The 17,758-nt window shown below is 44.7% G+C and overlaps 1 protein-coding gene and 1 long non-coding RNA gene across 8 annotated transcripts in view; both read left to right on the forward strand.

Moving 5' to 3' along the window:
• Positions 1-890, forward strand: LOC138850689 (uncharacterized). The gene is made up of 3 exons (XR_011390801.1): positions 1-139; positions 371-459; positions 754-890. It is a non-coding gene; the product is annotated as an uncharacterized lncRNA (long non-coding RNA).
• A 213-nt stretch (positions 891-1,103) lies between these two features.
• RNF19B (ring finger protein 19B) overlaps positions 1,104-17,758 on the forward strand; it is a 269,313-nt gene continuing 252,658 nt past the window's right edge. For 2 of the 7 annotated variants that reach the window (XM_070078806.1, XM_051832079.2), the window contains exons 1-3: positions 1,106-1,873; positions 13,095-13,300; positions 16,263-16,407. In XM_070078806.1, coding sequence (XP_069934907.1) covers positions 1,233-1,873; positions 13,095-13,300; positions 16,263-16,407 — 992 coding nt within the window. In that variant the 5' untranslated portion in view covers positions 1,106-1,232. Of the gene's footprint in view, positions 1,874-13,094; positions 13,301-16,262; positions 16,408-17,758 lie in introns of all 7 variants that reach the window. The other 5 variants (XM_070078807.1, XM_051832078.2, XM_051832076.2 and 2 more) reach the window with 4 other exon arrangements.

Below are 17,758 nucleotides of genomic sequence, written 5' to 3' on the forward strand. Positions count from 1 at the left end.
TTCAGAACAAAGCCCCTATTTTTAGTGGGGAACATTGTATCTCCCAGACTTCCTTGCAGCTGTATAAGGCACATGACAATATTTTGGCCAATGAGAGTAAGCAAGAATGTGTGGGACTCTCAAGGCAGTTTTCTTAAAAGTAAGAGGGCACACCTGTCTCCATTTTCCTTCACACAGTTTGGAATGTGGACTAGAATGACAGGAACTTAGGACTGGAAACCAGATGCTGAGGATGACTGAGCAGCTCTGAACAGTCAACTTTTGGACTTAGAGTTCATGGAAAAAGAAATTAATTTCTACCACAAGCAAATTCTATTTGCAACTGAATCTAATACATCGCTGTTGAAGCTATTTGCCTGCCTCCCTTTAGGAAGTCCAAGGGTGAAGATTCTCAATCAGAGGGGAGAACTGGCCGAAGGCACTTCAGACAATAAACTGTTGGGCTTCCTTCCATAAATGGTAAGTAACCAGGCTGCCAGAAGGACAGGATGGGAAATGGGCCTAGAAATATGGTTTATTAGTTTCTAGAGAGCACTAAATACTAGGTTAAGAAATCTGTACTCTACTCTGTAAATTCCTTGCCAATAGGGGATCCTGTCTTACCCAGTAATGCCTCAAGCTTTGTATATGCTCAATGAATGAATTCTTTATTAATTAATGCCGTTTGGTTAATAAACAGCATCAAAAGAAATGTCTGGAAGGTGGACCAGCTGGAAATCAACAACTCATCCATCCCTATTTTTTTTTTTTCAGATACAGTAACTGAAAGATCATTTGCTGGAAGTGGCAGTCATCCTGTGAGGAACAGCATAACAGAAAGTCTACCTCGGGGCTCACTGCGGGTAGGGGTGATGGAACCGCGGGCTGGGGGCCAGAAGGCAGCTGAGTGGGTCTCCCTCGGAGTCGATACAACATGGCGGCTCTGGAACCGCCTGACTCGCAGGAGGCGGAGCTCCGCCCAGATCGCTCGGCCCCGCCCCGCTCGGCCCCGCCCTGCGGCCGCTCGGCCGCGGCCCCGTGGGTTGTGAGGTGTCTGAGCCAGGCGCCTGCGCAGTGGGCCGCGGCGCGTGGGGCGGAGGCTTTATAACCACTTCGTAGCGGCTGCTTGGCTTCTATCTCCGGGAGGGCGGCTGAGGCGGCGGCCGCGGCGCCGGCTGGGGGGGGGCGGGGGGCCGCTGAGGCGGGAGCTGTGGCGGCGCTGGGCGCCCCTGGCTCCTCGGCCTCTGCGGGCCATGGGCTCCGAGAAGGACTCTGAGTCGCCGCACTCCACATCCCTACACGCGGCCGCGCCCGACCCCAAGTGCCGCAGCGGCGGCCGGCGCCGGCGCCTCACCTTCCACAGCGTCTTCTCCGCCTCGGCCCGCGGTCGCCGCGCCCGGGCCAAGCCTCAGGCCGAGCCGCCGCCCCCGGCCGCGCCGCCGCCGCCCGCCCCGGCCCCGACCGCGGCCCAGGCCCCGCCGCCCGAGGCGCTGCCCGCCGAACCGACAGCCGAGGCCGACGCGGAGGCCGCGGCGGCGGCGGCGGCGGCGGGGCCCGGGTTCGACGATGAGGAGGCGGCGGAGGGCGGCGGCCCGGGCGCGGAGGAGGTGGAGTGTCCGCTGTGCCTGGTGCGGCTGCCGCCCGAGCGGGCCCCGCGCCTCCTCAGCTGTCCGCACCGCTCGTGCCGGGACTGCCTCCGCCACTACCTGCGCCTGGAGATCAGCGAGAGCCGGGTGCCCATCAGCTGCCCCGAGTGTAGCGAGCGGCTCAACCCTCACGACATCCGCCTGCTGCTAGCCGACCCGCCGCTCATGCACAAGTACGAGGAGTTCATGCTGCGCCGCTACCTGGCCTCGGACCCCGACTGCCGCTGGTGCCCTGCCCCGGACTGCGGGTGAGCGCGGGGGCGTGGCCGCGGGGGGCGGCGAGCGGCGGTCCCGAGGAGGGAGCAGGTGAGGGATGACCGGTGGGTGGGGAAGGCGGCACCTGCTACGGGGTGGGAACCAGAGTCACCCGGCTAGCCCAGACAGGTGGGCTCAGCACCCCACCCTTGCCCAGGGACGGGAGGGGAGGGCCAGACGGAGCGGTCGGCGATGGGAAGGGAACTGTCCATCAAGTCGGGAGCCAGGGAGAGGACCCCTCGGTCCAGAGGTGCGGGGGGATGTTAACCAGAACGCAGAAGGGGTGTTTGGCCAAGCGAGAAAGGCGCTGAGCACTGTGAGGGCAGCGCTTCCGAGGGGTGTGTCCGTTTGGCTAGGGGCAGACTCGGCACTGCAGGAGAAGGCACGTTCCTCCTGACAGCCACCGACTGCTGAGCGTTGGGAATGGCACTAGAGGAAGAAGACAGCTCCGAGGGATGGACAGACCGAGAATCAATGGGGCACTGAGAGGAAGGATGCCCAGAGGCTGCTCTGGTGGGAGAAAATGTTCTTCCAGTCCCTTTGATCTTGAGCTCTTGATGACAGAATTAAAATATGCAGTGTCTGGAGAGACATCCTACCACCACATTTCCCCATCTGAAGCTTTCCTCGGACACTACCGCTCACCCCCTTAAAAAAAAAAAAAATGTGGATTTGTTAGTGTCCGTGCATCCCATGAATGGTTGCAGGCAGCCAACAGGGGCTCATCAAAGTGGTTGGGAGTCAGACTGCTCTTACCTGCTCCCTGACCTTGAACAGATCATTTCATTCTTGTGTGTCATGTTTTGGGAGACTCTTTGCTTTGGGTAAATATAATGCTAGTAAAAAGTTGTATAGCTTTGAACTGTAGCCTTTATAGCAAGACTGTTCTGAGATGTCCACAATGCTTTTTGTGGATCCTTTTAAAAGGAACTGTCATAGAAGTGTCTCAAAGAGTACGAAGTTAACCATTTTTTTTTTTATTCTGCCAAACTTGTTTAACAGTGGTGTTGTTTAACCTCTCTGAGAGGGAGTTTCTAAATTTTTGAAGTGTTGTGGTCAAAGGTACTGTGTTTATGGGCGATCACTTTCACTTTCAGTTAATAAGTATCAGGAAGGACTTTGTTAGGCTCTTGGAAGAGTTTGCTTATGTCAGGTGGTCTTAATTGGCCCTTTAAGGTTAATAGTGTTCAAGATTTTCAGATATTGTTTGATCTGCTTTCTGAACTAAAAGGATACTAACAAAAGAACACTGCATGATTAAAGAGTAGCATATTAAATTCTTTTTGAGATGTAGGTGTTCTCACATTTTAAGAAATGTGGCATCATTGGTCATCTTTCTGGAAAAGCTTCCCTCTTTTTACCTCTCTAAAGTCAGTCTGTCTTTGCTAACATAAATAGGGACAGAAATTAATTGCAAGCTTGGTGACAATTCTAAGTGGTGATTTAGAAGTTATTAAAGAACTAGGCCATTTCTTATTTTAGACAAGCACTAGATTATTATCATTGAGGTTTTTTTTAATTTGTTAAAATAATTATAATAATGATATAAAAATCCCCACCACCACCTTAAAAAGGTGATGTTTGGGAAAAGAATGAACTGGCATCTCAGTACCTGTGTGCCAGGCAGACATATGATCCTCTCAGAATTGTTAGTTAGATTTGATATAGTTTTACAGATTAGGAAACTGAAGTTTAAAAAAATTGAGCGACTTATGCCAGGTCATACATATAACTAATAAGAGGTGGAACCAGGCTTGGAACACTGGTCTTAATTCCAACCAAGCCAATATTCTTTCTGCTCAGCCTCTGTTTTAAAAAGCACTGGTTTGAGGCAGACATCTGGCACAGAAGTTAAAATGCCCGCACAATATGTTGGGGTACCTAGGTTCAGATCCTGGCTCTACACCCTGTTCCATCTTCCTACTAATCCTTATCCTGGAAGGTGGCAAATGAATGGCTCAAATACTTGGGTCCTTGTCACCCCATGTGGGAGACCTGAATTGAGTTCTGGGCTTCTGGCTTTTGCCAGGATCAGGCCCAGCTTTTGGGGTGTGAACCAGTGGATGGGAGCTATCCCTGTCTGTCTCTTTGTCACTGTCTCTCTGCCTTTCAGATAAAATAAAGCAAATCACTGTGTTGTCAGCATTACCCGAATGCTACTGTTTGTACGTGTTCCTTAATAGTGGTCTAAGGACAACATTGACAAAGCTAAGGATGCTACTACAGTTTGGTTTCTTTTTTTTGCTTTTATTAACAGTCTCCTACCTACCTTATTTTTCTTGTCTGAAATAGGCCTATTCCTCTCCTGATTTGAGAGGCTTGATATAATGTTAGGAAAGTGTTTTTGAGATGTTCAGTTGAAGTTAGTTACAGATAAACAAGGGAGTAACTTTAAAATTCTGTCACTTTTCAAACTGTTGTCTGAATTCCCTGTGCACACATGTGTGTGTGTATGTGTGTGTGTGCCAGGAAAAAAGCAGCTTTTGTGCACTTATTGAGTGCTGTGGTTTCCCCTTATGTATTTTGTTCCTTTATCCTGGGCCTGGTAAAAATCGTGCTTGAGCCCTATAAGAGAAGCCCAAGCCCCAGTTAGCTCCCCTTCCCACACCTGACCACCTTTACTGCCCACAGATGAAGCCCTCCCTCTTCCGTGTGTGTTTGGCAAAGTAAGGGGGTCAAGTAAGTGATCTTCCCGAGTTCTGATTGTTAAAGTGACTTATTTTTGTTTATAAATAAAGAAGCCAGTTCACATTATTTAATAAGCTAAATATACTATTACCAAGAATAATCTTTAAATGTACTTTCAAATGATAAAATTAGATCAGAATACAAATAACTGACACTTTTATGGTTTCTTGTAGTCTTGACTATAATCTTATTCAGATATAATTTTATTTTAGTCCCATACAAGTAGATGGCAATAAATGCATTTGTAAAGGAGAAACCAGAGAAATTTAAGTGTGTGGGGCCTAATATTTCATAGCTAATAAATGGTGCGGTTGATCCTGTGTCTCTGCTGAAGCATATTTTTTCAGAGACCCCCAAATCGTGTAAAACATTGTAATATGTAACATAAAAATCCATGATGCTTTCCTCTGAAGTGCCCTATTCCCAATCTTTAAATCCTTCCAGAGTCTAGGAGACTGAGGAATAAGCAAAGTAGGCAACAGAATTTCCTGACATACAGGAGGAAATCTTCTGTATAGACGCATAGGAGATAAGGCTATCTTGACCTGAATTCTTTGTGCAGGTCTACAACTCCAGCCTGCCATTGCTGCCTCCGTGCTCTGTAGAGGTTTCCCCCACCCCCTAACCTGACCCCAGCAGACAGTGTCAGCCATTGGCCTTCCCAGACAACTGGACTAGATCAGGCCATATGCACAATGTTTTGTTCATCCTCAGCACATTTATGACGAGAGCAAGTTCCCTGAACGAGAAAATTTTCACAATGGAAAAATATTTCCGTTTTGAAGTCTTCCTGGACGTCTTTTCCTTTTTTAAATTCCTTACCTCTTGTTCCACAACTCTACCCTGCATCTCCTCGCCTCCCTTCCCCTCATCTGTACCGTCCTCTGGCCCAGTACATTTTTTTTTTTTTTTTTTTACTTGAAAGAGTTACGCAGAGAGAAGGAGAGGCAGAGAGAGAGAGAGAGAGAGAGAGAGAGAGAGAGAGAGACGGGTCTTCCATCTGCTGGTGCACTCCCCAAATGGTCGCAACGGTCGGAGTTGTGCTGATCTGAAGCCAGGAGCCTGGAGCTTGTTCCAGGTCTCCCATGTGGGTGCAGGGCCCAAGAACTTGGGCCATATTCTACTGCTTTCCCAGGCCATAGCAGAGAACTGGACTGGAAGTGGAGCAGCCGGGACTCAAACCAGCGCCCATATGGGAATGCCGGCACTGCAGGCAGCAGCTTTACCCACTATGCCACAGCACCAGCCACTCCCCTAATTTTTTAATTATTTTAAAGACATAGGGACAAATGCAGGAAAATCCTTCATTCACTGGTTCACTCCTCTCCTCTCTCTCTCCTTTTCCCTCCCTCTCCCCCTCTCCCCCTCTCCCTCTCCCCATCTCTTTTACCTCCTTCTCCCAAATTAATAAAAATATAGTGATTAAAATGCCACTTAGGATGCCCACATTGCACATTGGAGTACCTGAGCCTGAGCCCTGGCTCTGCTTCTGATTCTGGCTTCCTGCTAATGTACACCCTGGGAGGCAGCAGGTGACACTTCAAGTAATTGGGGTCCCTGCCACCTCTGTGAGAGACACAGATTGAGTACTGGGCTCCTGGCCTGGCCCGGCCCCAGCTTCATCTGTTGTAGGCATGTGGGGAGTAAACCAGTGGTTGGAATATTTCTGTGTCTGTCTCTGCCTTTCAAATAATAAAGTAAATAACTAAAGTAAAAATTTTAACAAGTTTTAAGAAATAAAATGTTCATTGACTACTAGATATAGATGGCTTTTCATGATGTCTTTAAAATTTTACTTAGTCTATCATTTAAATTCCCTTATAGTTTGCAACCACCACTTTTTTTTTCTATTTTTTACCTACATCAGTATTTCCCAAATTACGTTATAAGTGTTAACTTGAAAGAAAAGTGTTTTGTGATCAATTAAGCTTGGAAAATAATGTGTTAAACAAAATACATTTCTCAGAGCTTTTTAGAGTCTTTAAACATGCTAATATTCACTGTAACTCTTACTAATGCTAATATGTAGTGTAGCTCTTCAATATGGTATGGTTTCCCCAAACTTAGATCATTCTGGGTCATTTTACTTGGTTTTCTGTGGCATCTTTAAGGCTGACCTCAATACTTTTTTGGGTATTTGCCATTTTCTAAACCCTTTAACAGTTTTCACCCTGGCTTGCCTTTGGTTAGTGTCCTTATTTAACAATGAATTTTGTGTTCTGAGTAGATTGAGAGTTCACGTCTAGACTGGAAATCTAAATCCCAACTATTTTTGTAGTTCTCGGTACAAAGTTTTTCAGTTAGGTTCCAGAAGAATTGGGGAGTAAGTAGATTTTGATGAGTAAGCAGCATAGTTCTTGGAGGTGCACAGATGAGATTGGAAAAGGATGGTGATTGTCCAGCAGATACTTTTGAGAATGACAGAGTGCTGGCCGGCGCTGCAGCTCAATGGGCTAATCCTCCGCCTGCAGCGCCGGCACACCGGGTTCTAGTCCCAGTTGGGGCGCCGGATTCTGTCCCGCTTGCTCCTCTTCCAGGCCAGCTCTCTGCTGTGGCCAGGGAGTACAGTGGAGGATGGCCCAAGTGCTTGGGCCCTGCACCCCATGTGAGACCAGAGAACCACCTGGCTCCTGGTTTTGGATCGGTACGGCGCCGGCCGCAGCAGCCACTGGGGGGTGAACCAATGGAAAAGGAAGACCTTTCTGTCTGTCTCTCTCTCTCACTGTCCACTCTGCCTGTCAAAAAAGAGAGAGAGAGAATGACAGAGTGCCAAATCCTGGGCAAGTACTGGATATTACAGAAAGAACTTAGAAATGGTCTTCTTGCAGAGAGATTGGGTGGGTGGAAGAAACAGATGATTGGCAGGAAATTGTACTGTGATAAGTATCGAAGAAAATATAGATACTTTTAGATAAATTGAATACGTTTTGCATGAAGGTGGTGAAATTTGATCTGGACCTTCAACAATATGAATAAGGGGCAGTAGTTAAGCTACCACTCAGGACAACCAGTTAAATTGGCAACTGGGACACCTTCATCCCATATCGAAGTGCCTCGTTAAAGCCCCAGTTCCTCCTTGTCTATCCAGCTTTCTGCTAATGCACGCCCTTGGAAGGCAGCAGGTAGGCAATGACTCGAGTGGTTACATCCCTGCCACTCATGTGGGAGACTTGGACTGCGTTCCCAGCTCCTAGCTTTGGCCTGGTCCAGCCCTGGTTGTTGTGGGCATTTGGGGAGTGAGCCCAAATGCCCACAGAGTGAAGTGTCTGTGTGTGTGTGTGTGTCTTTCAAATAAAATTAAATGGAAAAATAAAAAAAGATTAGGAATAGGAATACACACCTGGCAAAGATGAGAAGAAAGAAAAAGGTCTTTTAAACCTGAGTATTATGAACAAATACATGGCAGCAGTCTGGAGTCTAGTTTGGTTAGCTCCTGGAGGCATACTGTGGGGAGCACAATCTGGAAAGTGACTGGAGTTCTGTTGGGAAAGGTGGACTGGATTCACAGTGATAAACCTAAGTAATTCACGTAAGTTTAGTATTGAAGGATTTTTTTCCTTTTTTGTTAAAGGTTTTTGTGTTTTTTTTTTTTTTTTTTTTTTTTTTTTTTTTTTTTGACAGGCAGAGTGGACAGTGAGAGAGAGAGACAGAGAGAAAGGTCTTCCTTTGCCGTTGGTTCACCCTCCAATGGCCGCCGCGGCCGGCGCACTGCGGCCGGCGCACCGCGCTGATCCGATGGCAGGAGCCAGGAGCCAGGTGCTTTTCCTGGTCTCTCATGGGGTGCAGGGCCCAAGCACCTGGGCCATCCTCCACTGCACTCCCTGGCCACAGCAGAGGGCTGGCCTGGAAGAGGGGCAACCGGGACAGAATCCGGCGCCCCGACCGGGACTAGAACCCGGTGTGCCGGCGCCGCTAGGCGGAGGATTAGCCTAGTGAGCCGCGGCGCCGGCCTGTTAAAGGTTTTTAAGCACAAGAGCAACTTCATGATAGATGACCTCTGGATAAGAAATATGGATTGGAGTAGGGAATAAGGAGACCAAATTGGAGCATCTTTGAGTTGTCTGGCCTAGAGATGGGTCTGAAATAGGGCAAGAAAAAGGAAGACAGGAAGGGTATAGCTCACTGTGACAACTTGTCCCTCGTCTGCCGTCCTTACACATACTCAAGGTCCATTTGTAAATCATTGAACCTAGTTAAGTCACATGGCTTTGGGAATAGGAAGTACAGACATAATATAGGAACACATTTTTTTTTTGTCAGTGTCTGTAGGAACATGATCAAATATATACTAAAGGATATTTTCCAGGGCTGAAGTTAGGTAATGCTTATGAGTCTAGCTTGTCACATTAAAAATCTTTTTGAAGATTTCTGAAATTATTAAGCAAAAGTATGAATTTAAGGAAGGAAGAAGATAGGTTTGTATCCCTAGCAGAATATAATTTCCTACATTATCTTCTTTTTAGCTTGGTTAAGCTAAAACAGCAGGGTACAGGAGAAGCTCCAGTATAGAACTTGGAAGGGAAGTTATAAGATGGTCAAAGCAGATTTGGTCTCAAGGATAAGGGTCTTTTTGTTTTCTTTTCAGCTACTGATGAAGATTGACCTACTCAGAAATTAGGGATTTACCTATAAAATTGGTCTAAATTAAATTTTCAAATATATATGGTTTGTTGTAAGCCTACAGATACATGGATAAGCTTTAGAGAGGAGTGATGGTTCAGGAGAAGAGCTCAAATGCCCTAAGGAAAGTCAAACAAGCAAGAGATCTCTGTCATCCATTCAATATAGGGATTTTGAAAATGAGCAGCTGCTGGCGCTGTGGCATAGCAGGTAAAGCTGCTGCCTGCAGAGCTGGCATCCCATATGGGTGCCAGTTCAAGACCCGGTCCACTTCTGATCCAGCTCTTTGCTATGGCCTGGGAAGGCAGTAGAAGATGGCCCAAATCCTTGGACCCCTGCATGCAGGTGGGAGACCTGAAAGAAGTTCCTGCTTCCGATAAGCTGCAGCCATTGTGGCCATTTTGGGAGTGAACCAGTGCATGGAAGACCTCTCTCTGCCTCTGCCTGTCTGTAACTCTGCCTTTCAAATAAATAAATCTTAGAAAAAGAACATGAGCCAATAGGCTAGAATCCTGGAGATTAAAAAGTAGATAATATTCCTTGCATCCAGTGTGGTTGGGAAGGCAAGCATATAAAAAGATAATTACAGCATTATATGATGAGTGTTATTTAAAAAAAAAAAATGTGTACTGGCACAAAGTAGGCAACCAGCTGCCTAGAGAGACTTACGAGATTTTATAAAGAAGATGACATTTGAACTGGCTCTTAAATGCATATTTTACCAGGACAAAAGTAAAGATAAGACAGTTCTTGGCAAAAGAAATAGGATGTGTAAAGGCCAGGAAATAGGACTTAAGTGTTTTTACACCATATTTTTCAGGACAAGATTGAAAATGCAGTTTTAGAACATGTTTAGCTGCACTTGAAGGTGACAAGCACTTATACCTCCATTTGGAAAACAGAAGCTAAGGCTTGAAGATTTTAACTAGCTCACTGTCATGCAGTATGAGTCAGAGGCAAGAGCTCAGACCAGGCGCTCAAAAACAGGAATGCCTGGTCTCGTGCCCTGAGTAATTCTGTGTCATAGTAATAGATTGCTGTGGATTCATGAGTATTTGGGGTTATTTCACTTCCTTGAAACCAAATTACACATTCAAAATTGACACTGTCAATCCTATCAAATGTTTTTCTTTAAAAAAAAAAAAAGGAATCTGTCAATAAATATTTACTCCCACTATGTGAGAGCAGGAATGGATCATGAAGTCTTCAAGGCTGCCTGACTAGTCTAATTTGTGTTTTTTCTGAGATCATCCAGTACCTTTCCCATTTAACACAAAATAGCCAAGCAAGTTACTTTCTTTAGGAGACACATGTTTATCATTAGTAGTTATTTGGCAGCTAGGTGGGATAAATTTGCTCCCAACTCCTACATGATATGAATCATTTGCATTCACGCATTAATCCATTCTCACATTGTTCTTTCTGAGTTTTAATGCAGCTTGTATTATATAATATAGGGATACATAGTCATTTACATTTTCAATATCATTCTTTAATCAATTTGCAGAATCTGTGATAAACCAGAGGACTTGAATTGCTATTATGAATATCTAGTATACTTGCAAGTAAATAAGTAAATTGTAGAATAAATCCAAGAAAATGTTATTACCTATTTGAATAAATTGTTGGAAGTCTTGGGATATGGGAAGGTGTGGAATAGGAAACAATAAAGCAAAGATCACAACACCTAAGCCTGTAATCATTGATCTGTTTAAAATTGTGTTCTGAACTTTCACAACATTTTCATTTGTTTCTTTGAGTTACTTTTTAAAAGACTTTAAAAACTAGTGCCCACTTGTTAGGGTTATCTGAGCATTTTGTTGACATTGTAATTCATCAGAAAGGCTAACAGTTGTAAATAGATTAGATTATTTGTGGGATACTAATTCTTAGTAAATGAATTATAAGAAACATAGTGATGCTAGTGTTGATAAATTCTGAATTGCCTATATTTACATTAAAGAAGTATCAGAAGATAGGAAATATGACTTTATGTTGTATTAATTAATTAGTAAGATAGATGGGTAGTATTCTTGAATTCTGGAGCCTGTCAAGAAAGAAGACATAGAGTTGACTTTTTTTTTTTTTTGGACTGGCAGAGTGGACAGTGAGAGAGACAGAGAGAAAGGTCTTCCTTTTGCCATTGGTTCACCCTCCAGTGGCCGCCGCGGCCGGCGCGCTGCAGCCGGCGCGCCCCGCTGATCCAAAACCAGGAGCCAGGTACTTATCCTGGTCTCCCATGGGGTGCAGGGCCCAAGGACTTGGGCCATCCTCCACTGCACTCCCTGGCCACAGCAGAGAGCTGGCCTGGAAGAGGGGCAACCGGGACAGAATCCGCGCCCCGACCGGGACTAGAACCCGGTGTGCCAGCGCTGCAAGGCGGATGATTACCCTAGTGAGCCGCGGCGCCGGCCTGAGTTGACTTTTTTTAAAGTATCAAAAACTGAGCTTTATTTTAGAAAAATAAGTTAATTTTCTTTCTTTTTTTTTTCTTTTTTTTTTTTTTTTTGAAAGGCAGAGAGAAAAGGACAAACAGAGGGACAGACAGAGAGGGAGAGGTTTTTCCTTTAACAACCAGGGCTGGGCCAGGGTGAAGCCGGGAGCCTGGAACTCAATCTAGATCTCTCACATGGGTAGAAGGCACCCAAGTACTTGAGCCATCATCTGCTGCCTCCCAGAGTATGCACCAGCCAGAAGCTGGATTGGAAGCAGAGGAGCCTGGACATGAACCAGGTGCTCTCACTGTGGGCATCTGAAACGCAGTCCAACCACTGTGCCAAATACCACCCCAACATGTGCTTTCAGTGGAAGTGTGTCTAGGGCTGTTGTCTCTCAGGCTGTGGTCAGACCAGCTTCACTGGAATTTAAAAGTTAAAAAACAGGAATAAGCCTAGCAGTTAGGAGATCTGTGTACCATATTACAGTGCCTGGGTTTGATTCCCAGCTCCTGCTCCTAATTCCAGATTCTCACCAATGCAGATCCTTGGAGGCAATGGATTCCTCTAGTAATTGGGTTCCTGCCACCCACTTGGGAAACCAGAATTCCCAGTTCCCAGCCTTGGCCTTTGCAGGCACTTGGGGGAGTGAATCAGGGAGTGCTCCCTCTCTTTCTCTTGGCACTCTCTCAAAAACAAATGTTTTTAATTAAAAAGTATACTTTAGTTTTTGCTATAGCTCTGTATTTAATGTTATGCCCTTTTTTGAAAAAAAAAAAAGATTTTTGTATTCATTTGAAAGGCAGAGAGAGAGATCTTCCATCTGCTGGTTCACTTCCCAAATGTCCACATTTTGTCAGATCTAGGCTGGGCCAAAGCCAGGGAGCCAGGAACTCCATCTGGGTCTTCCACATGGGTGGCAGGAACCCAAGAATTTGGGCCATTATTTACTACCTTCCTAGACACACTATTAGCAAGCTGGTTAGAAAGTTCAGTGTAGCCAGGACTCAAACCAGGCTCTTTGATATGGAATATGGACATCCCAAGCAGTGACTTAACCCAGTGCCACAACATCCACCCTTAACGTTATATCCTTTCATGCAAAAATTTCTAATCTCTTTTAATGCAGCAAACCATCAAAAAGAATAGTTTTGTACCCTGTTATTTATGAAACTGATGTAGCAAACTACTCCCAAAGCAGCTTAGACTATTATTTAATAAATGCTAGAAATTCAGGCTAAATGTATTTTTTGCCACTTTTTCAACAAGTAAATGATTGTATTTTTTGGTATATCAGGAAGGAATGTACTTTTCACATAGGATATGTTTTACAGTGGTCAGGCATGTGCATGTATGGGTTTTCTCTGCATATTTAGTGGTGGGGAGATGCCAATACACTTAATCCTAATGATGAATGTTTTGGTTAGATGACTGTTACCTTACTGGTATCTCTTCCTGTTTCCTTACCCAGTTATGCTGTTATTGCCTATGGCTGTGCCAGCTGCCCAAAGCTAACTTGTGAGAGGGAAGGCTGCCAGACTGAGTTCTGCTACCACTGCAAGCAGATATGGCATCCAAATCAGACATGCGATATGGCCCGTCAGCAGAGGGCGCAGAATTTAAGAGTTCGGACCAAGCACACTTCGGGTCTCAGTTATGGGCAAGAATCTGGACCAGGTATAAATTAGTGTTATCTCATTTTCATTATTTGATATTTCACGTGAACCCAAAGCTGGAAGAGATCATCTTACTATATAACCTAAGTATTCTCTGGAATCAGAACAGAAAATGCCATTTGGTTATACTTCTAGTATTTAATATATAGCTTCCTTCTCTAACCATAATGGGTTACTCAACTCACATAAAACTGGAACACAGAAGAACCAACAAAATCTCTAGGTTCTACCTTCTTATTAATATGAGGGTACTTCAAAAGTTTGTGGAAAAATAGAATTATAAGCATATTTTGATATAAACACTTTTGAAATCCATGCATGTTGTTTTCATAATCATATTTTCCATTAACTTTAAAAAATATTTATTTGGAAGGTAGAGTGATACAGAGAAGGAGATCTTCCATCTACTGATTCACCCCCCAAATGCCCACAGTCAGAGCTGGGCCAGGCTGAAACCAGGAACCAAGTACTTGGACCATCTTCTGCCTCCCAAGCACATTAGCAAGAAGCTGGATTGGAAGTGTGGGGTAGTCAGGCTTTAGACTAGCCTCTCTAATGGGAATGTGGGCATCCCAAGTGGCAGCTTAACCCTCTGCATCACAACACCTGCCCCCATGAACTTTTGAAGACTTTTTATATAAAAGTAAATTTAAAAAATTTTTTGTACCAGAATTTATCTTTTAATTCTGTTTTCCATGAACTTTTTGAAATACCCTCATGTATCTTAAGTTGGAGAACAATTAGATCCTTTTGTCTGGAGACTTTTCCAAAGCTTTCATTGTGATTTAAAAACATTTAATTAGTGTTAAACCTATATTGTTTACCTCCGTGCTTTAAGTGCATCACTGCTTTTGGAGGTAGGTACATATTAAGAAAAGAAAAAAAATTTTTTGACAGAGTTAGAGAGACAAAGAGAAAGGTCTTCCTTCCATTGGTTCACCCCCCAAATGGCCACCATGGCCAGAGCTACACAGATCCGAAGCCAGGAGCCAGGTGCTTCCTCCTTGTCTCCCATGCGGGTGCAGGGCCCAAGCACTTGGGCCATCCTCCATTGCCCTGCCAGGCCACAGCAGAGAGCTGGACTGGAAGAGGAGCAACCGGGACCAGAACCCAGCGCCCATATGGGATGCCAGCACTGCAGGCTGAGGACTAACCAAGTGAGCCACAGCACGGCCCCAAGAAAAGAAAAATATTTTTTTAAAGATTTACTTATTTATTTGAAAGTCACAGTTATACAGAGAAGGAGAGGCAGAGAAAGAGAGAGGTCTTCCATCCGCTGGTTCACTCCCCAGTTGTCTGCAACGGCTGGAGCTGCGCCAGTCGGAAGCCAGGAGCCAGGAGCTTCCAGGTCTCCCATGTAGGTTCTGGGGCCCAAGGACTTGGGCCATCTTCCACTGCTTTTTCAGGCCATAGCAGAGAGCTGGATCGGAAGTGGAGCAGCCGGGACTAGAACCAGCTCCCATATGGGATGCTGGCACTGCAGGCTGCGGCTTTACCCACTACACCACAGTGCTGGCTCCAAGAAAATAAAAATATTAATATGGATTAATGATTAACTTTAAAAGGAGAAATGTTACACATTCTGTTCCAACCTTGACAAGTCAGAGTAAACCTATTTTAAAATGTTAGTGGGTTTACTACTTTTTATAAATGTACTTTATTTCACCGATGTCATTTGGGAGAGGCTAGTAGGAAAGATTCTGAAATTACTTTTTCCTGGCACAGCATAACCTCCTAAATTTTCATTTTAGTAGGATAGTTCCTAACTTGCTGTGAAAATTAACAGGTGCACATGACATAGCATACCCAGTTGTTTTTACATTTCTTTTTAAGATTTATTTATTTATTTGAAAGCTAGAGTTACAGAGAGGCAGAGGCAGAGAGAGATCTTCCATCCACTGATTCACTCCCCAAATGGCCATAATGGCTGGAGCTGGGCCAGGAGCTTCTTCTGGGTCTCCTACTCAGACCATCTTCTGCTTCTCCCCCAGGCCATAGCAGAGAGCTGGATCGGAAATGGAGCAGCCAGGACTTTAACTGGTGTCCATATGGAATGCCGGCACTGCAGCAGTGACTTTACCTGCTATACCACAGTGCTGCCCCTGTTTTTACATTTTCTTTTTTTAAATTATTTTTTAAAAATTTTCAAAGATTTTTTAAAATTTATTTATTTGAAAGTTACACAGAGAGGCAGAGAGGGAGGGGGGAGGGGGGTCTTCCATCCACTGGAAGACCATTCACTCCCCATTTGGCCACAACAGCTGAAGCTGTGCCAATCCGAAGCCAAGAGCTTTTTCTGGGTCTCCCACATGGGTGCAGGGGCCCAAGGACTTGGGCCATTTTCCACTGGTTTCCTAGGCGATAGCAGAGAGCTGGATTGGAAGTAGAGCAGGCGGGACTCAAACCAGCACCCAAATTTGATGCCAGCACTGTAGGCAGCGGCTTTACCTGCTACGCCACAGCGCCAACCCCTACATTTTCATTTTAAAAGTATCAGTGGAAGAGACTGAATTGTGTTAACAAGTCACATAATATTTGTTGACTCTGAACAATTAATGCTTAACTAATTAATGCTTAACTAATGCTTTTCTTTACTGGAAGTCGATTCTAGGCTTCAGATTATTCTTCTGTAGGACTCTGCTTTTAAATATATCAGCTGGTGGAAATTCCATTTTTCTTGGAACCATCTTTCTCTCTAGGGAATGCTTCTTCCTCAGAGTATGGATCAAGTGCTGTATAAGATGCAGGTTACTAGGATAGGCAGCTCAGTACGAGACAGGATCTGTTTTATGAGAATTCCTGAGGTCTAGACATAGCCAACCTTCCAGTTAAGTGGTTGCACAATTTGGAATCCTCTGTTATAAGTTCTTGACTACCTACTCATTTCTTATATGTTCTCTTAAATTAGGTCAAACTGGGTTTAACAGGGGTATTTTTCTACCCATCCTTCCTTCCCTCCTTAGCAGATGACATCAAGCCATGCCCACGATGCAGTGCTTACATTATCAAGATGAATGATGGAAGCTGTAATCACATGACCTGTGCAGTATGTGGCTGTGAATTCTGCTGGCTTTGTATGAAAGAGATCTCTGACTTGCATTACCTCAGGTAAGATGGGAAATGTGTCCATTCCTTATACTGAATTAGGCGAAATGATGTCAAAGAGATACAGTTGTCCTCTTATTGTAGAATATAGAAGCTAAAAGTTCTTTTAAAGCGCATCTCTGGCCGGCGCTGCGGCTCACTAGGCTAATCATTCGCCTTGCGGCTCCGGCACACCAGGTTCTAGTCCCGGTCGGGGCACCAGATTCTGTCCCGGTTGCCCCTCTTCCAGGCCAGCTTTCTGCTATGGCCCGGGAGTGCAGTGGAGGATGGCGTAAGTCCTTGGGCCCTGCACCCCATGGGAGACCAGGAGAAGCACCTGGCTCCTGCCATCGGATCAGCACGGTGCGCCAGCCACAGCGCAGCCGCGGCAGCCATTGGAGAGTAAACCAACGGCAAAGGAAGACCTTTCTCTCTGTCTCTCTCTCTGTCTCTCTCTCTCACTGTCCACTCTGTCTGTCAAAAAAAAAAAAATTTTTTTAAAAAAAGGGCAGAAAAAAAAAAAGCACATCTCTGATTATGTTTTTCTCCAGCTCAGAAACTGTCAGGGACTGAGCCCATTAATTTTTAGATCATATCTTATTCCCCCCAGCCTAGTTTTTAAAGCTTTGGGTCTAATCTGCTTTTCTAGCTTTTTCCATTTTGTTTTCATTTACTTTTATACTATATTCCAGATCACCTGGGCTTGCTGTTTCTTGTGGGTTTTTTATTTTTATTTATTTATTTTTGTTTCCATTATCTTGCCACCATACTTGTTTGTATTTTTTTCTTAGCCTGGAATGCTTTCTAATCATTGCCACCTCTCACTGTCCCCCTTTTATCTCAGTTTGGTCAGTCTTACCCACTTAAATACTTTCATATCTTTCCTAACTTTTCCTGCCTCATTCTTTATTGACATTCCTTTATCTTTCATTACAAATATCACTGCTTTCTATTTCATGCATCTATCTAATCTACAGTATAATTTTTTATTTATTTATTTACTTACTTATTTGAAAGAGTTTCAGAAAGAGATGGAGAATCAGAAAGAGAGAGATCTTCCATCCACTGGTTCACTCCCCAGATGGTCATAATGGCCAGGCCAAAGCCAGGAGCTTCTTCCAGGTCTCCCACATGGATAACAAGGTTCCAAGCACTTGGGCCATCTTCTTCTGCTTTTCTCAGGCCATTAACAGGGAGTTGGATCTAAAGTGGAGCAGCCAGGACTCAAATTGGCACCCATATGGGTTGCTGGCATTGCAGGCAATGGCTTTACCCATTATGCCACAACATTGGTCCCTATAAATTTCTTAAAAGCAAAGTTATGACCTTTTCAGAGTTTACATGTAGTGAGTTTCTAAGAAATTCATTGAATGAA

Source organism: Oryctolagus cuniculus, chromosome 7 (genome assembly GCF_964237555.1).
Source record: "Oryctolagus cuniculus chromosome 7, mOryCun1.1, whole genome shotgun sequence".
Lineage (NCBI taxonomy): Eukaryota > Metazoa > Chordata > Mammalia > Lagomorpha > Leporidae > Oryctolagus > Oryctolagus cuniculus.